Raw genomic sequence first — 20641 nt, 5'->3', positions numbered from 1 at the left:
GTCCGCGGGTTCCACGATGGCCCCACATGGGGCCCACCTAGGCATGCTGGCTGGGTTGCAACAGCAGGAGTGAAATCCCTGTAATAACCCGATAAGCGCAACGTGTGGCAGAATCACGGTACTGCAAATTGTAAAACTGTATTGTTGCAGACATGTTCGAACAAGAATCGTTTTGTTTTTTTATGGACTTTCTTACTTGTTTGAATTTTATTTTATTTTTTGGCATTAAAAGATTACGAGAAAGCATTGGTTTTACACTCTGCCGTGTATGTCTTGAAATATTTTAGAGCTAAAGTTTGAGTCCTGTCCTTCCCAAAGCTGTTCTCCAGCTACATAAAATACTCGTGGCCTTCCAACTGGCCGTCAAGGACAAGCACCAAGGTTTTATTCCTAACGTCCATAATTTATGTCCTCAAGTGGTTTTCATCGCTTCGGTTCATGAGGCAGATTTATCATTGATTGGTGACGACATTTCTGACCCTCTGGAGACATAATGACCACATACTTTAGCACTTATCGTCTAAGCAAACTGATGCAGGTTAAACTGAGTCGTTGTCCATCTTCTAGATCAGCTGGAGTCTTAATGAGCTCCAGCATGCTGGTTTACAGGGCGGTCAGAATGTAAGTGATTACGTCCGGAAGCAAAATGCTATTAATTACCCGTTATCTGATCGGAGGATTAATTAGCTCACTGGTAGATTGATGTGGGCTCAAATTTTGCTTCATCGTTCATGCTGTGGTTTCGCTCCTAGCAGCTGAGATGTGCTAACAGGAAATGGCCTTTAGCAGAAACGATGCCAAACATGGGACTGAGGGAAAACTGTTGTTAAATGTTGCATCTAATCTTTTGTATTCTGTTCTCAAATCCTTCATGTTCTTGATCGAGCCTCCTTTTTTGTCATTTACTCACATCAAGCTATTTGTTAGCCTCTGAAAATCATGTAGTCTGGAAAATTTGCAGCATAAAGTTTTTCTTACAGTCCTTTTACCATGAAAAGTAAATCCCCCTGTAATTTTTTCCTCTGCACTCTGTAGGCGGCTAATCTTCCACATGGAGCCGATTCTCTTTCACAGAAGTACGGATACTTACAGAGGCCTCAGGAGGCCTAATTCTTCTGTTGCTTTTCAGAGATGAACAAGAGGGCAAGAAACTGCATAACAGGCATTTTCCCAAATTAATTTCTGAACACAGTTCCTGTTAATCAGACTAGAAATGTCTGATTTGCATCGTCAAATCATGTTAGTTCCCCACTTTTTATACGAGTTCAACAAACTGTCAGTCAAAATACATTCCAGTCGGGTTTGTATGTGATATATGAAGCGTTTTTTATTTAATTTCTGTCCACTGACTATTCTTTATCTGTAAATCTGTGTGGTGTAAATACAAAAAAGAATTTAAAATGCTTTTGATCACTGATTTTGATTGGCAGCTCTGCTAAGTCGATAGGGTTAGTGTACAGAAAGTAACATAAAATCATCTGATAAGTTGAGATATCTAGTCATGGAATTAAAATTATGAAGATTAAGTACAAGAAAATTTTTACTGGTGCAAAGACACCATGTGAAATTAGGTTTTATATTTAAAAAAATAAATCCATATTTTACAAAAAAAAATCTGCTTAGTGGTTGCTACTAAATTATGGTGCTTACCAAAAATGTTAACACCATTTGAATTATTTAAAATGTTAGTTTTATTTTCAAGGTATTTTGCTTATAATATTTATTTGTGATGGGCCAAAATAAAGCAAGTTGTCAGTAATTAGGGCTGGGAAATAAATCATTAATATATATCATGATAGACACGTAATCGATAGATAATGCACCTGAGAGAACGTTCAATAATTTTACTGACCTTTGATCCAGAACAGCACGGCATTCTGGGGGATGTAGGCAGAGGAAAGGCTTTAGCTCAAACTCTCAGCCAGCTAAGCTAGGTTGGTGGCATCAGCTAACTCACTTATTCCTTGGTTACCTAGCAACTCACTTATTCTTTGGTTACCTAGCAACTCATTCTGTGGTTACCTAGCAACAACCTGCTGAGTAACTTGCACAGCAGCAGTTTAATGTTTTGCGACCATGTTTGGAGAGAAAACTGGATAAAACCTAGAAGGTCATGCCAACAGTTTGGCAATATTTTGGATGTTTAAAACAAATCAATAATGATCCATTTTTGATTAATATGAAGTGATCTTATTGTGATTTGTTTGTTAGACATATCGTCCAGCCCTGATTAAATAATAACCAATGCAGTCTGTGTCTTTTGGAGACACGGTGAACAACAGACTAAAATTTAACTTATATTAAGCTACTAAGCATTTATGCGTCAACATGTTAAAAAATTTGGCAAAATGCGTAAGTCATGTTGACTCTGAAATGCACTGAAATGCCAAATTAGCAAAGTATAGAAAAACATGTCCAGGAACACAGGAGCTGCAGTTCATTTTGCCTGAGTACAGCAGAGTAATGCTGTCGCAGCTGTTTTAGTTTCACTTCCATAATCCCAACAAACTATCCCCTGTCTTCAAACTGTTTTGTGCTCCAGTTATCCTCAGAGCAGATTTTCACCTTCCCTCAGAGAACGGGGCCAGGTCTCCTCTCTTTGTTGTGGCCTAGATTGGCTTCTATACCGGGACTTGGTGTGCATTGGAGTGTCACCAAAGCACATGAGGCCCACAGCTTGCGCCTCCTCAAGAGAAACTAATTGTGACAGATTCTGCTGTATTTTTTTTCTGTTAAAGATTCAGCATTTGCTGAAGAAACTTAAGTGGCTAAGTTTTCACCACAAATATTAAATGTCAAACTGCAGAGACGGTGTAGCGAGTGGATAAATTGCTGAAATCTTGGCTGGTTTTCAGTTCAAACACAACATGTCAAACACAAGGCCCAGGGGCCAAATCTGGCCCGCCCTAGCTTTTTATGTGGCTCTCAAGACTCCAGAGGAATTGCATAAGTAGAGCCTTCAAGATGACTTGAATGTTGTTTTATTAATCAAACCAAAGCAGTTTTTATCTATACTACTAAATTACATCAGTCAATACTTCCAGTTTTACTGAGGTCATGGAAATTAACTTGAAATCAATAATTTTTTGCACTTGTGCAGAGCAGTTTATTAAAAATTTCCCAGAACAATTATCAAAAACATTTATTTTAAGTGATGCCAACTCCCACCTGCAGGTGGCAGTGTATTTTACTAATACACTTAGTTGCTAGTAATAAAAAGTCAAATTTGTTATCATACTTAAGCGAAAATATTGCAATATTTCTAAATTAGCACCAGAAAAAATTATGAGTCTTAAAAAAACTCAAAATTATGGAGGGACTGATAAATGTTATCTAATTTTAGAAGAAGTTATCAAATGCAGAGACAGTTCTAATAGGGTTTATCGATACATTCAGGCACAACCGGCCCTTTAAGAGCATTCATGATCTTAAAGTGGTTCAACATAAAAACGAGTTGTGCCCCTGCTTTAGAAGAAGGAAAAATCTTAGCAGGCTGAAACAGAAGTGGACATCCTGCTGTGCAAAGCTTTATCATTCAGGCTGCACAGAGTGAATAGTTATTTGAGAATCTCTCTCAAACCACTACCAAGACACTTCCTCGAGGCCAAGACATTTACTTCCTAACATGCCAAATTAGTTTTTTTCTGTAACAGCATCGATTTCCATGTGGTATATTAAAGCAGTAACATCTTAAAATTCTCACCCAAAGGGCAGCCCTGCCTTTCCTCGCTTACTGTAAGGCTCTGATGGTCCATTATTCTCCTTAATGACTGAATTGACCTTCAGTTATCTTGAAAGCCCTGCAGGACTGTGTGGGGTTAGAGTCAAAGTCGAAACCTCGTTCCCTATGGTTTGCAGTTTCATAAGACTTTAAAAGGCTTCCATTTTATTTGCATTGTAACAGAACTGTTTTTTAAAAAAAACTATGTATTTTTAACATTGTGTCATAATGCTATGACTCAATGAATTATCCAAATTAGACTAATATGTGCATTTTTTAATGCCAGTGTGTAGTAACATTTTGGCTTTTTATCTTTCTGATAACGATAATGTTGTTTTGACAACATTATTTGATTTTCAAGCAATATATTGATAATGGCACAATGCAAGTTCATCTCAAATTTTAATTTTGTGCAGAACCTTTTAAATATGCAAAATAAAACACAGCAACTAAAAACAATAAATTAAAAGGAGACATAAAAACCACACACAACCAAAATCATAAAACAAAGATCATTAAGTCTGTAAACAAAATAGCCCTTCAAAAAATATGAATCATCAGAATGGAAATTACAGAGGACGATTTAATGTATCATGCAATTAATTGATTAGTTGCTTAGTAACACTTCATTGTAATATTCAGCTTTATAAAAGCTTTTTATAGGCATCAGTTTGATCATATTTTATCCCCTGTAGATATTCATATTTGAGAACAACATCTACTACCGGTCTAAGGTGGAGAGCCGTTCGATTCGTCTGGTGTCTACAGGGAAGGAAAGCGTCATCTTCAACGGACTCAGTGACTGGCTGTATGAAGGTAAAGTTTTATATTTAGTAAATTATTCATTCTCTCTTTTAGTTAAAAAAATGCAGTGGAATCTTGGTAGATGAGAGATTCTGTCTGTTTATTTTTATATTAATTCTTTTTATTGTTTTGCATTCTCTTCATACTGGGGATTAAATGGATATTTAGATAATTTGTCCACTAGATCAATTAATTAATAGGCTATTTTATATCAATCATTTAATTTATTTAAAAACAAGACAAACATAGTGATATTTACATTTGAAATAATCCGTCTGGGACTTAAATCTGATTAAACTAAGGTAGGCTAGCAGATGCTAGCTGTGGTTTTGTATATAGGCTAATGTAGAAATTGACAGAATTCACATACTTCTGTCAATTTCTGTCCTCCTTTTTTCCTTATATGTCGTAATCAGACATGAAAATAGGCATATTTGGTTTACTTTGTGATTTAAATCGAGCTAAGCTAACCACCTTTAGCCACCTTCAGTGTAGGGACTGAAATGTTGTTGTTTTTTCCACCACTGGAAAAAGGCTGTACATGTCCTTGTAAAAATAATACAAGAAAAAAAAGTACGTCAATAGTTTTGTAAAAACTATGCAAGGATAAAAACGTAACTCGATATGAAGTTATTTTGCTCTACTTTACACTTTCGAGACTGACGTTTTTTAATCTACTTCTTGGAAAGTGAAACATGTAAAACGTTAGCAATAAAGGGACTACTGCCCTTGGTTAAGGTGAAATTAAAATTATGAAATGGCCATGTACGGTTAACTGTCCCTTAATAACAAACTGACATTTGCATCTTCTCCTTATAAAAGGAAGCGTTTAATCTCCTGTAAAAAATGATGCTGTAAACATGGACACTAAAAGGCTTTCTACGCTCCTCCCTCCTTATGCCCTGACGTTTTTTATTAGCGATGAGCAATAAAAATGTCTGTTGCTTCACTATCATTTCAGACATGCAGCTCTTAATTTGCTGCAGGTAAATTAAAATTAAAAACTCTATTAATTTTCTTCTTCTTTACACAGCCTAGAAAATAAATGAGTGTTGTACATCGGCCATTTGCATTAATTTAGCCGATGTGTGTGTCAGTTGTCAGTGTAACTCACTGATCGAAGCTCTCCTGCCTGTTTCTACTTTTAAACTGGAACGGGGAGCTGTGTTGGCATTCAGCTGATAGATTTCTTTCTGATACGCTCGGAGCATTAACTGCCGCAGCAACAGAGCATCTGTGGATCTGCAGGCCGATAGAAATACATGGTGCCATAATTCACGTTTCTGCTTCTCGGTAACATAAATGGAGGTTTCTCGTTCGAATCTCTGCTGATTCAGGTGAAAATGCATCAAATCCCACCTGAGCATCCAGAAAAGGCATGCAAAGCTTTGTTTATTCATAACTGTCCACCTGCAGTGTAAAAACCCAGGTCCATCCTCCAGGTTTTTGTTTTTTCTTCTTTCCTTGGCATTTAAACATTAATCAAAGCGATACTGCAACATCTAACCTCGTGACTCCTATTAATGGACCGCTGACAGCCCAGTAATTTACACTCATCATTTATTGATGGATGAAGCTTTGACTCTGAGATAAAACACATCTTCAACTTCAATACAGTCCGGTAAATGTGAATGGTATTAGAAATGTCTGTGAAATAATATATAGGTAAATGTGAGCAAAATGTTAAATACTGAATTTTGTGGGGATAAATTAGGCACATTTCAGGCTCAAATTTAACTTTAAAGTGGATGATACTTCCAGCTCAGATTTAAAAATGTTTGGTTTGAGGAATATATCTTCTGATCTGTTACGCTGTGAAAATGTCATAGAAATTACTGTGAACTGGGGAAACTTATTATAACAGAATAATTAGTTTGAATTCAAGCATTACAACCACAGCGGGAATCTTCATCTGACAAATAAGAGTTTGCTCTAAGGATTGGAACCATGATTTCACGAAGAAAACGTTTCATGACATTAAATCTGTGTTTGCAGTTTGTGTGTTGTGACAGTTTTGGTCCTAATTTACAGCAGCTAGACAGAAAACTGACAGCGAGAGAAGAAAGGAAGACAGTAAATGTCCTAACGTCTAATGCATAGCTCATTCTACACATTGATCAGATGATCTAGACCAAGTAATTAACTGTCAATGATTTGGGTTCAGTTGTAGTTGGTTCCAAATTTAGACCTTAAAAGGATCCATGATTAGCTGTAACTATACACTTTGAGAAATACTTATTTTAGATGCAGAAACAATGCAGTAATAATGCTGTAGGTTATTTAGTTTTTATAAATTTTAATAAAATATTGTCACAGGAACGTCACCATGCTGTTCGGGCTGAAATACGTTCTGGGTAAATGATGTCTAATGGTCCGACTGCCTGGCTCCATCTAGCCAAAACAGTAATAAGCAACCTCTTTAAGCCTTTTTAATTTGAACTGGAGCGTGCAGTAGTGCCACCAGTACTACTGCCACAGAGTTCCTTTAGCATTTCAAGAGCTTCCAGTGTCAATCTGATGTTTCTCCCAGCGTTTTTCGCTTCGGCGGCAGCAGGGTTTAGGCGCCTTGTGGATAAAAACTGTCAGCGCGGCTTTTATTTTTAGCTGGTTAAGGTATCTGTTAGAGCCTTTCTCTGTTTTGCTCGTAAAAATGACTCAGTCTTCTGGAGAGAAATGTTGAAAGCACGAATGTTGGTTCTTCGGAAGTTGTGTTCAGCTCTGGCTCTCTCCACTGCACTCTGGGTTTTTTTTATGTGGAAAATTATCCAGATTCACCTCACTGTTTTTTGTTTTTGTTTTTAAATTACAGCCAACATTGACACAGTGTGGCATTATCTAAAATTACACCAGTCAAATGCTATATGATAAACAACTACTCAGGTAAAGTTAGCCTTCCCGTGTTTATTTTTGTAGACTCAATAAGAAAATAGATCTTTAACTTTTTGTAATTTTAGAGTTAATTAAAACCCAGAAATGCTTGGTTTCGTTCCTGTTGCTTAACATTTTCCTGCTACATTTTTTTCTTTCACTCAACTTTCCATGAGCATGCAATAAGATTTTCACAATATCCTAACTTTCTGAGACACTGAGTTTTGAGTTTTCATCAGAACTTCTAGAAGAGAGTTGAAATATTTCACTCTGAGTAATAAATCTATGTAATATACGCTGCAAAAACACTAAGTCTCACCAAGTACTTTGGTCTAGTTTCTAGTGGAAATATCGTAATAAACTTGTATAAGACAAAACTAGCTTACAAGTAACTTCTCAGCAAGATATGGGAGCTTGTTTTAAGTAAATAATTTCTTAATATTTTTAAAAAGTACTTGTTTCTCTGGCAGATTATTTCACCAAAAACATGGGGAAAATATCTTGTTATAAGTGAAATATTAAGAATTTATTAATTAAAACAACCTATTTTTTCTTGATCAAAGGTTATTTGTAAGCTATGTTGGTCTTGTTTCAAGTGTACTAAGATATTTGCAGTAAAAACTCAACCAAAACTGCTTGGTAAGATTTTGTGTTTTTGCAGTGTATGAGTTTTGCTTTCTCAGATGAGTGACCAAAACTATTGGACTTTTTCACAGATGAGGTAAATTATGTGTGTGAAAGCCAAACGCTCCTCACCAGAGGCTGATGCTAACAACTGGGTTTATTTCTTTACCGTTGTAAATAAAGTGTAAGCCCCTTTTTTCATTCCTGTTAGAGAAAAATCCCGTCTCAAAAACTGTATCTGTAAGCCTGTAAAAAGATTTGGCTTTGGCCCAGTGGTGATGCAAGTGTCTGCAGGGGGAAGCTTATAAGCTGAGCCAGTCTCTGTGATGTTTACAATGACCAGTGAGACTGCAAGGCACAACATTTTCCATGCTAATGACTCAGCCTCTCCTCTGGCCAAGGTCAAGCTGAGGCTCGGTCTGGCTGTCGCTCGGTGGCAGATTGGGTGCAGAGGGGGCGAAAGGCTGCCAAATAATCTCCCAGGCTCCGATATCCTCTTGGTTTGGCTGTTCTGCTTTAATCCACGAATTCGTGTGTTTGAAGTGAGTTGGGAGAGAAAATTAAAAGCAAAATTAAAGGCGCGAGGACACATTGAGGAGTAGCAGCAGCAGCAGCTGTGTTACAGTCCAAAACACCTCAGGTGTCCTGTCATCTGTCGGCTGTCTGATTACTGAGGCGGCAGCCGTCCTGACACATCCTGCAGTGCAGCGCGGCCACAGGAAACAGCTGTTTATTGGGCTCTGTCGTTCCCAGATAAAAACCCACTGTTGCTTTGATTCGGCTCGTTCTTGCCTCATAGATGTTTGGCGTGATGGCTGTTTGCGTCGAGAGGCTCGTTCTCTGGGCTGCTTCTGTTTATCGCTCTGTTTGTGTCGGAGCCTGCAGGGCATAAAGTAACTGCATAATCAACACTTGTTTACTGAGGAGGGAAAGATTAACAAAGGGGGAATGGAAATGTGGATTTTTTTTTCTGTTTCAGGGGGACGTCTCATGGATAGGCGCCAGGCTGTTTGGTGTTTTGTAATTATCAAAGGAATTCAGGTGGAAATGTTTGTTTTGACCAAAATCTGAAATATTTTTGCTTTGGAAACGTTGGCAAGGAGAAGGTTTACAGATTCATGAACGATACAGATATGAATAACATCTGTCCGTCCGTCCATTTCACCAGCCATCCATCGTTCCTAGCCACTCTTCAAAATGGGAAAGACATGAAAACATTTCCATTGAACTAATGGTAACAAAAATGCTAATAGAGGTAAAAACAGTAGAAAACAGTAACATCTTGGGGTTGCTAAGTTTCCATAGCAACCATCTGATGCTCCACATGCCAGGTGTTTGTTTACATTTCTTTCCTACCATGGCAAATGTAAACGTGCAGCGTTTGGTCAGTTCAGTTGAGACTTTAACTGGAACCAAATGCTTTCCTCAGATGACACTGAGATATATCTTATAGATAATAAAGAAAATGCAGCAAGTGGGTTTGAATAAGTGGGAAAACACCTCATAGTGCATAGTGGTGGATCTGTGATGCTGTGGGCCTGTCTTTATAAAACGACTGTATTGATAAATCTGGTTTCTCAGTTTGCTGTTTCTCTTCCGGTTGCCTTGGGCATCTAAAACTCATTCAAACATCTTAAAATAAAATAAAATGTTACTTTTCATATCATTTAAAAACAGCTTTGGTTTTTATTTAAAACATTTTAATACGAATAACATCTGTAAGACGGCAAATGCTTGCGCACATTCCCATAGTGTGTGAAGTTCAATTACGCGTTATGTTGAGATGACTCTGCAGACAGTGATCTTTCTCTGACATGCCCTCTAATTAATTTGCACATCATTAAGGCGGCTTGAAGCTGCAGCTCTGCTGTCATTCCTCTGAGCTAAATTACGTTTCAGTATCAATCTACATCATTTGTCAGATGTCTGACGGCAGGATTAATATAAAAATCCAGAACAAAACGAAGCTGTGGTTAGATTACTAAAATAATGGTATTAATATTTCTGTGCTGCACTGCTGCCCTCTGTTGGCCACATTCACGACTGTGGTTATAACGTTTTAACTTTTTACCCATTAAACATGTGACTAGATACGTTCAGGGCAAACTTTTGCACGAGTTGTTGAAAATATGATCCGAACCCGACCCGAAACGTTTGATTTTCCTGATCTCATCAGCTCATTCTACCAAGTCTGTCACCTTGCACTCATTATTTCCCACCGGCCACTCGACTCATTGTATCTCATGCATTAATAATGCGCTCCGCTCGCTGCATAATGTAGTCTGCACGGCGAGCCGGAGAGCGAGTAAAGAGAAGATGAGCTCACCTTGGTGATCGTCTCAATGAGGCGGCTGTGGAAAAAAAAGGAGACAACCCCATTACTTAGGAGGGAAAATGAGAGTTAGCTCATTAAAAGTGTTTCTCCCACTGCTGCCTTCGCCTCCTCTCACAAATCAGGATGCTTTGAGAAAGGTAGCTGTGTTCTCCTTGACTAGCTAAGGTGACTGGGCGCCAGCCAGACGAGTAAATTTGCCAGCCTGCTGCCTCCAGTCCACATGAAGGACCTTTTAAAGCTGCCGCCGGTGGAGACAGCCATGCGGCTGGGAAATTTATAGATATATATTTGCAAATGTACTTTAGCTTTGGTTGGTGCTTCGCTGCTCTGTCCGTTTCAGATCCTGCTGCGCTACGCCTGCAGGGGGCTTTGCTCTCCAGCTGCCGGCCTTCTTCCTTCACTTCACACCTCCACAAGGACGGCGGGTGTTTTAATTAGCTTTACAGCGTCCACTGGGAGGATGTTTTATACTTTGTATACAGTGCCCTTCAACCATTTCTGTACCTCCTGAACTTTTCCTCAATTTATATTAAAAAACACATTTACACGTATTTTATTTGAGAGAGCAACACAAAGTGGTGAGTAATTGTGAAGTGGAAGGAAAATGTTTCAGAAATGCAGATTTAGACAAGAGTAAAACTTTTACTTTGCAGATTAAAGGTTTTACTCTGCAAGCCTTAATAAAATCCAGTTAATGAGGCTTTGACTGTTTAATTCAGGGCTGTCCAAAGTGCAGCCTCGGGGCCATTTGTGGCCCTCAGACTGATTTTATGCAGGTTCCTACTGCAATTCAAAAATGATACAAATTTGGCCCAAAAATCCAGATGGAGACTTTTAATTTGTAATCATGATAAAAATTGATACCAGCATAATTTTCTTACAGAGGAAAATGTAAAAGTATTCATCTTTGTGTAACCAAGGTTTTAATAAAAGTTAAATCCAGAGACTTTAGACTGGAAAAAAAACAACTTTCTGCAGCCAAATCAGCTTTTTTTTCTTTATTAAACTTGGCTAAACATAGCGAGAATTTTGAAACAAAGTGACTCAAATCCTGTTAATATTGTTGCCAAAAAAAAAACGTTTAAATTGATCTCAGATTTTTTTTTTTTTTTAGAAAAAACAAGGACATTTATTGGAAAAAATTTCAAAGTTTTTAGAAACTTCCTGAGAATAACCACACAACTTCAAAGTTTTTGGCAGAAATGTACTCCTTTATTCCCCATCTACAGTAGCCCTAATACACTGTCATAAAAATCACTTTCAAGTTTTGGATCTACAATAAATATCAGGCTACTTTATTTGCTTGATTTTTACTTTTGTGTCTACAATCTTGGCCCACTTGGCAAAAAGTTTGGACACCCCTGGTTTAACTTAAAAACGGGGTTGAAAAGCTCTATCTTCCTGGTTTTAGTGTGATTGTAATTACTTCAGCACCAAATGCATTGATAAAATAAAACAGTCGGATTGTTGTCAAAAAAGTTTCCTCGTCCTACTTTTATTTGCATAATTAGTTAAAATGAGTCGCCGTCTGTGCGTGTTTGCAGCACAGACGATGCAGCATCAACTCTGCTGCGATTTCCGGTCAGTCCAGTGAACAGGAGCTCTTCTTTCCACAGCGACCAACAAGCCAAAACAACTATCAGTCCAGTTGTTGCGCCAGCAGAGAAATAACCGCTGGGTTCATTTCGAGGAACGCAGCCGAGTTGGGTTTCAGTCAGCAGGGACTGTGGAGATTAAAATCCGCTGTGATTTATGATCTCAGCCATCGGTGCTGTTTGTGCTGCAGTGTGTAGGTTTCACAGAGACAAACTAAGATTAAATGGATGATGACAGTCAGGGAAATGGTAACATAAAAAATTGTGGTCGAACTTTGTGTTTGTTGTCAACTTGCAGCAGATAAACCAGATAGAGGGAGTTCTGTAATTTTTAATTTTCCTGCCCAGAACTCGAACTAAATATGCATTTAATACAATTTAGTTGCAACAAAACAGTTTCTATGACGACTGCTCACATCTTTGGACTATTTAACCACTCACTAATACATTTATTGCCCTCAATAATATAATATAATCTACTGACTTTTTACAAAGTTCCCTCATCTACTTTATAAATGTTCAGCTCTTCTTTATAATATTCTCTAAAATTAACAGGAAAAATCAGTGGTCAGTTCTTAAAATAGTTGAAAGACAATTTCACCAAAATACTAGTAATAAAATGTACAAAGTAACTTTTTAGCAAGATATCGAGGCTTGTTTTGAGTTAATTATTACTTAATATTGGTGAAAAAGTACTTGTTCCATTTTCAGATTATTTAACTTAAAACAAGTTATTTTCCTATGTTTTAAGTTAATTTATCTGCTAACAGTACACGTACGTTTTTATCAATATTAAGTAATTATTAACTCAAAACAAGCCTGAAAATTTGCTCTTAAGCTAGTTTATCTCTTTTCAAGTGTACTAAGATATTTGCACTAGAACCTAAACCAAAATACTTGGTAAGATTTTGTGTTTTTGCAGTGTAGGTGTTGTAATACTTCACAATCTCATCGAGAGAGAAAATACAGACATCAAATTAAAGTGGCACAAGAGTGGCGCCTTGAGGAACTCCATGCATGATCTTTGCTTGCTTCTATTTCTAATTGTCAAATTACACAGTGGGATCCAAATGGATTCAAGAATCAGTTAATTTTGAACTGATCCACCATATTGGTTATACTTAGTCAAGATCGACTCAAAAAGCCGATTTTAGCAGCCAGCCACCCTGAGAAAATCAGTGTAAGACCAGAAGTAGCCTGGATAAAGTTCAGTCCATCTTGAGTTTGTTTAAATGTAAACTTATCCAGGCTAAAGTGTGATCAGACCCCTAAGATTGGACATTAATGCCAAAACTTTACTTTATGTAACCCATTTTCTACACCTTGTAAGGTTGTACACCTGGATCGGACTCCAGTCCTGTTCTCAAAAAACTCTCAATTTAAACCCAATAAATAAAGGGTTCTTCTGCTAATAATGATTACACCCAGTTTGAAATGTCGTTCTATGTCATCTTGATTGGTTTCCTTCCTCTTCTTCTTCTTCTTCTTCTTCTTCTTCTTCTTCCAGAGGAGATCTTCCACTCGCACATCGCCCACTGGTGGTCTCCTGATGGAGCCAGGTTAGCCTACGCTACCATCAACGACACTCTAGTGCCAAAGATGGAGCTGCCAATGTTCACCGGATCACCCTACCCTATGGGGAAGGAATATCCATACCCAAAGGTACTGACTCCTACTACAACACTGTTGTGACAGAGTTTACAGAATCAGAACGAGATGCTTTCATCCTGCTCAGGCTGGGGAGGAGAACCCAGTCATAACGCTGTACGTTGTGAACCTTAACGGCCCTCTACACACCATCGAGATGAGACGACCTGACGATCCCAGGATCGGGTGAGACAAATGCAGCTTTTTGCTGCATCTGTAAATATTATCATTTCAAACTTGGAGAATATAACCAGCAGGAATTGACTTGGCAAGCCCAACGTAGTCCTTTCTCCTTTTGCTTTTGAATCCAGAATAATTTTTCATCAGATGTGCGTCATCCGCCTCAAAATGGACGTTCTTAACTTGTTTTTTAGGCGTCCGCCTGGTGTGGAGTTCACGGTTAAACCAGTTACAGCAAGCTGCTCGGTCTCTAATGCTGCAAATGCATTTCCAGCCTCACAGCCGGTCAGAAAGCAGGTTAAAAAACTTTGTCTAACAAAGTTACTGGAGAACTGATTTGATTGTTTCTTTTAGCTCCAGCGGTAAAACGCCTCAAGTATAAAAGTTTCAGTCGGAGGGTATTTTTTCAGGCCAAATCCATTAAGGTTCACATTTGTACTGTCTGGGCCATTTGTATCGATCCGTGGTTCCTGTGATGGTTTGACCTACAGAAACAGAGTTAAACCTGTTTTTCTTGAACAATTACAGCATGAAAAAATATAAGAACAGCCCTGAAAATGTTTTTAGCCTTTCTGCCATGACGGGTCATTAATAATTTAGACTGGGAGCAGTTGCTGTAAACCAGTTTTTACTTTTATAAAGGTAGAACTATAATTGCCCAGAAAGTTACTTAACAGCCATTAAGCATCTTGTATTTGTGGTTAATGCTGCTAAAAGCAGAGAGTATATCTTCTCTCAGAATGAGATCTCTCAGATCAGGGTGTCAAAGTCATTTTCGTTTTGGATCAAATTAAGATCATAAAAGCTCTTAAAGGGCCGGTTGTGCCAGAATGTATTGATAAAACTTGATCACAAACTGTTAAAATATCAATGAATTCTTAAAATTAAATATTCATCTTTTCAGTCCCTCCAGGATTTCTTTTGTGATGTTTGTGGCACTAATTTAGAAATATTTGTGCTTATTTATGATGGTGAATGTGACTTTTTATTACTCTCTGTATAATAATCTTACATCAGTTAAAGCTGAGGCAGCTGTTTTAGTACAAGTAAGAATGTTTTTGAGAAAAACTTACAATAAACTCCCAAGTATGTAAAAGTTTGGGGATTTGTTGACTTTGTGTGAATTTCCATAATTCACAAGAAACCGGAGGGATTGATCTAATTTGGCAGTAAACAGATATAAACTGCATTGATTTGATTGATAAGATAATATTTAAGCACACTTAGTGTTTAGTCTAGAATCTACAGGGCCACATAAAATGCTGAGGCGGGCCAAATTTGGCCCACAGGCCTCGAGTTTGACACGTGTAGCAGATGCTTTTCTTAACTCTGGGATTTCCAAACTTCAACAGGATAAAACAGAGAAAATGTTTATCTCACTTTTTCGCAGCCTGATTGAACGTCTGTTTCTTACATTTGTGTAAGAAGTTAAGTATTTTAAATTAGCCTTAAGATGATCTCAATAAAACAATAACATTGTTTATCTCAATAGTTTTTGGGACAATTTATCGTTATTTTCACAGGCCTACATGTAGTTTATTAAAAACTAACCTCTGACGGCAAACAACAACTTCCAATTCAAAAAAATTTAATATTTCAACTTTTTTAACTTAAATTTGTTCTGAAAGTTTTTATATTACTTTAAACAAGTTTCTTTGCCTCAAATTGTCAGGTAAAATAAAAAAACACAAAAAGCTTCACATGAATGTCCTTATTTGAGCCCATTTATGTAAAAAGAAAATGTTCTGCTGCTGTTAAGCTGAATGTCTGTCCTCCTTTTAATTTAATGTGCACCTAAATCTTAATAAAGGTAATATTTGTTATGCATTCTCCATGTGCTTCTCTATTATATCTTTCTGTGTGATTTTTGTAATGTAATTTAGTTTTGCCATCATCTGCAGTCAGCTAATGGACGGTTCCAGTGCTTTTATCCACTCATGGTTTATTCAAGCTGCACAGCGTGAAGCTGTTAACTGTGTTTTTCAGTGAGTACTACGTGACAATGGTGAAGTGGGCCACCACAACCAAGCTGGCCATTAACTGGCTGAACCGAGCCCAGAACATCTCCATGCTGACGCTGTGTGAGGCCACGACAGGAGTCTGCACAAAGGTACGGTCCGGCGTGCGCCTCACAAGAGCTGTTTGTGCCTGAGGCGGTTTCCGTGCGTCGACTGAAAACTGGCAATCTGTTCTTCCAGAAACACGAAGATGAAAGCGAAGGCTGGCTCTACAGGCAGGTGAGGATGTTCAACACATTTCTAACTCGCGTTTGGGGCTTTTGATGAACATCTTCAGGGATTCATTTCTCAAACTGATGGTTTAATTTGGTAAATTAAAGTTTCTTGCTTTGTTTTCTCACATTTTCTGCCTGATTACAGACTGATTTAAGCAGCATCGTTTTTTTGTTTCACTGTTAATTGGGTCATTGTTCTTTTTTAAGTTTTTAGCTGTCGTTTGATTGCGGTTTTCTCACTAACAGAAGTGGAAAATGTTTCCTTTCTCTTCAGAACGAGGAGCCTCTGTTTTCTAAAGACAGCCTGAAGCTCTTCTTCACGCGCGCCATTCCTCAAGGAGGCCGGGGGAAGTTCTTCCACATCTCCATGTCCGTCTCCCAGGTCAGAGGTCATAAACTTTGGACTAGAAACTAGACAAAAATACTTGGTAAGATTTTGTCTTTTTGCAGTGCACAAGAGTTTAACTAAAAGGAGTCCAGAAATGTGCAGGTGTTGGTTATTATTAGTTCTGTCAATTAATTGAAAAATGTAATCAGATTAATCACACGCTGGCGCTTTGACTAATCACGATTAATCTCTATGTAAGCTTTAAATAAAAATATGTGTGCAGTTGTGGGCAAACCCCTCCTCCACCTGAACGCCAACCAGTTAAAATGGAACCAATTATCAGATTTTCTTTCTTTTTTTTGTAGCAAAAAGCAGGTGATGCATTCTGCAGCTAAGGGAAACTTACTCCACTACACGCACACAAATAGTAGCAAACCTGTTCAGGAACAACAAACAAAAAAGACAGATTAATGTACTTTTTTAGTTTCTGATGCCGCCCTGGGTAACCGCCCAAAAACCGTCACTTTTGCACGTTTTCAAAAAATATTGTATTGTCTCAATTACCAAACATGTCTGAAAAGTTTTTCAGATTTTATTTTCAGGAAGGTTTAACGCTTTGAGTCCTAAGTTTCAAATCTCTGCCTGAGTATTTTGTTTATTTTAATTGTACAAAGTTCTGTTAATGTCCCGTGAGTAAATATTTTCACCCATTTATCCATAACAACCCGAACTTTCAATATCTAGCAGTTATTTTTGCAATTTATCGTCTATTAAGAGTGCTTCTCAGATGAGAGAAATTACCTTAATTACCCGACACTGGCTGGAAAGCGAAACGTCTTGCCTTTCAGAAACCACTGGAATTTTTCAGAGCGCACAAATTACGGCATCGCCAACACGTTCGATCTAGAAGGGTTAGAGGAAGCCATTTTGTTTTAAACACTAATTTAGAAACTCTCCATTCACTCATTTCATGGAACTGGTGCGACGAGGCGACAGTCGGCTGTCCTCCAGCTGAGCGACAGACGTAACTTATGCGTGTGAAATTTTAAGCTCATGCATGTAGAAATGCAGCACAATTAAGTTGATGTTGTGGAAAACTTTGCTGCAGTTTGTCGCATCCTGGGTGTCGAGTCCCTGTGAATTAGGTAGCCCTCTGCATCAGAGAGGCTTTCAGGTTAAAATAGGTAGTTTGTTCTGCATTATGTAACTTTAACCCGTTAAAAGTTTCAGATTAATTACTTGCTAGTTATTAGTCTTTCTAAATAGGAATGAGGAACTTTGTGGTTGTTTCTGCAGTGTGCCTCTGTGTGCCTCGCCTCTCACTTAATGACTTTTGGAGTTGGGCACTTGCCCCCGCGACCCTGCAGGGAAAAGCTGCTACAGCCACAGGATGGATAGCGCAGCTTCTTTCCTAATAACATTGAAAAAAAGGTTAGAATCAGACCTTGAACTGGCTGTAAACCAGTCCTCTTTCCTTCTTCCTCCATCACCAGCTACATTTTTCAACATATAACGCATTAAACCGCTGAACACTTTAAGGATGCTCAGATTTATATCTGCAGCACGGTGCAACGTGCAGTAACTGCTGCCAGCAGGTAGATGAATGTGCTTCAGGCTTTCAGCTCCAATAGACAAACAGCAGCTGTGCACCTCCTAAATGAGCAATAAAGTAAAGTGTGAAAGTTGCTCTGCTTTAGACGCTGACTGCCCGTCTGGCCGGTGGCTACGCTCAGGGCTGTGTCTGTGAAGGGAACGCAGATATATGGCCACCTGACACTCTCGGCAATCTGAAAAATCAGCTGGTAGAAGGAATCAGTCTAAATATAAAGTTACTCTTCCCATTTATTGCTCACATTTCAACTGAAAACTGATTTTACTGGTGGTATAAAGATTGCCTCCATTATATAGAACACTCTTATGTAACTAACTTTAATATGATTTTTATGTGAAGGACAAACACAAAGTAATGCTTATTTTTGAGGTGGAAACATTATTTTTCTAAAAAGATTAAAATCTGACAAAACTGTTGAAATCAATGTTTTTTCAAAAGCTATAATTTCATCTCAGCTGCTCTGTGAAGGCTTTAAAACAAAGATATTAGAGGTTTCATGTAAACAAATCAGACATGAAAATGTTCTAGTCAAATGAGATCAAAACTAAAAGTGGCAAAACTCTCATGTCACTATGATTATCTACATTAAAGCACAACTCTTAAAATTACCACACTATACTCCAGTAAGATGGTATTTATAAACCATGCCAACATGTTTAAAATTAAATGGACTTATAACATCTTATTAGAACCTAAAGTATTTTTTGTCATGCGGTCTGAGAACCACTGTGTGGTAAAATGAAAAGCTAAACTGCATAAATTCTTGAGATCCTCCCTAAAAAACACTCATAGCTCACTATTTTATTAGCTTAAATACTAAATATACCTGAATATTCATTAATACACACAGTGGAAACCATCTTAGCACTACAGAGGCTCTAAGAGAAACATAATGCAGATTAATTACACAGACGGATGTTTTCAAGCCTTAATTTCTGTTAATTATGCTGGTTTTTCATTAAACTTATTAGATTATTACATCAGGAAATAAAGAACACGTTTTAATACAGAAGTGTAGTCTTAATAAAAGGTATGCAGCCTTTGCTGGTATTGAAATCTTTCCTTTTTAAGAGTTTTTTTCCTTCTGTGTTCCTGCAGCCCAACACCAGCACCGACACGCTGCAGTCCATCACATCTGGAGACTGGGACGTCACTCAGGTTCTGGCCTACAATGAGGAAAACCAACTCATGTAAGTTTCTTTTTCTGCTTCTGTTTTAAAAAGTAACCATTTCAAGATTAATAAGGCTATTTTGTTTCTCATATGAAAATCTCTAGAGTTTGTTTAGAACCTCAGTATGGTTGTTTTTAGTGCAGAATATGCACATTTCTACATTTCTAAGTAAAATTAAGTAAAATGTTTGAGATTTCCTGCCAGTCCATCCAATCATTAATCTGATTTAACTCTGATCCTTCTTTGTTAACTTTACTCCCACATGAGGACTTTTCTTGCAAGTTAATAAATAAAGCAGTTGTGATTTCTTGTGCAAATGTGCCAATAAACGCTCAGAAAAACAACTAACTTCAAGACTCGACATGAAAATAAATGTTTGTAAAATGAAACAGCAGCTTTTCCCTCTGAGGGTGAAGTTGTGCTCCACTTCTTTTCTCAAAACGACGGCCCCTCCCCTCTTATTCCCACTATTTTTCATTTATGAAGCATCTATTTCAGTGAGCAGCTGGGTTCCATGTGGTTTTCTTCTCAGCTCACACATGTAAACCGTGAACGCTGCTGAAAAGTTCAGAGCCGAACTCAACAGCAGTGCATTGCTTCTTCTATCCCTCTGATAACTCAGATACTTCCTGAGTACTGAAGACGGACCAAAGCGAAGACATCTATACAGGTAAAGGTCGCTCTGAAGAAAAAACTGTTACAATCTGTTGAAAATGCTGAACATGAAAGGTTTGGGTTTTGTCTGCGCAGCGCCGACACGTTTGGATCGTTTAACCGGCGCTGCCTGTCGTGCGCCTTGGCCGACAGCTGCGGCTACATCAGCGGCTCCTTCAGCCACAACATGAGCTACTTCCTGCTCAACTGCCAAGGTACAAAACACCCAGAGTGTGTCCAGATTCAGGGTTCTTGATCCACTTTATTAGTTGTTTCCTTGACTTTGTTTATATTTTTTAAAACGGTCACCATTTTGTGAGTTTATGAGACAGATAATCTGTGAAAAACATCGATCTCCTCCGCCTCCTCCTTGAGCTATTACAGCTGTCTGAAGAAATGCACCGCTCCTGGTCAGAAACAACCAATCAGAGCCAAGACGAGGGTCTTGGCGCTGTCAATCAGCTGTGTGTATGTGGTGCTCAATGTGCTAATGGCAGAGAAACGACTTACCATTACAGGAAACAGTTTATTTGCAAACTAGCTTTAGCATGAGGTGCTAAATCTTCCTGTATTATACAGGAAGGGAGAAGGGGGTGAGCATGAGAGTGATTGACAGCACTAAGTCCCTCCTACTGTTTCTGATTGGTTATTTATGATTGAGTAGTGTATTTCTGCAGTTTGTACTGTGATTTATTCACAGACTATCCGTCTTATGTTATACAATCACGACATAATGATAAATTTAACAAATACGTAAACAATATATATTTTTATAAAAGTTACACACTGTAGCTTTAATTCCAACACTTTGGTTTCCATCTGCATGTGAGGTCAAAAATCTACATGCTTTCTAAAGAGTGGTGAAAGT

At 38.0% G+C, this 20641-nt stretch overlaps 1 protein-coding gene across 1 annotated transcript in view; it reads left to right on the top strand.

Annotated features, from left to right (window-relative positions):
* dpp6a (dipeptidyl-peptidase 6a) overlaps positions 1-20641 on the top strand; it is a 119669-nt gene that overhangs the window by 84831 nt on the left and 14197 nt on the right. Inside the window, exons 8-16 of the mRNA XM_015016739.1 lie at positions 4417-4537; positions 13455-13609; positions 13683-13780; positions 15761-15884; positions 15973-16011; positions 16282-16389; positions 19046-19137; positions 19742-19789; positions 19870-19988. Coding sequence (XP_014872225.1) covers positions 4417-4537; positions 13455-13609; positions 13683-13780; positions 15761-15884; positions 15973-16011; positions 16282-16389; positions 19046-19137; positions 19742-19789; positions 19870-19988 — 904 coding nt within the window. The remainder of the gene's footprint in view (positions 1-4416; positions 4538-13454; positions 13610-13682; positions 13781-15760; positions 15885-15972; positions 16012-16281; positions 16390-19045; positions 19138-19741; positions 19790-19869; positions 19989-20641) is intronic.

The sequence above is a fragment of the Poecilia latipinna genome, unplaced genomic scaffold, assembly GCF_001443285.1.
Source record: "Poecilia latipinna isolate Pla-1442-1.1 unplaced genomic scaffold, P_latipinna-1.0 Scaffold74, whole genome shotgun sequence".
NCBI classification, from domain to species: Eukaryota; Metazoa; Chordata; class Actinopteri; order Cyprinodontiformes; family Poeciliidae; genus Poecilia; species Poecilia latipinna.
The sequence above is the reverse complement of the archived record's forward strand: the minus strand, read 5'-3'. Positions and strand labels throughout refer to the sequence as shown.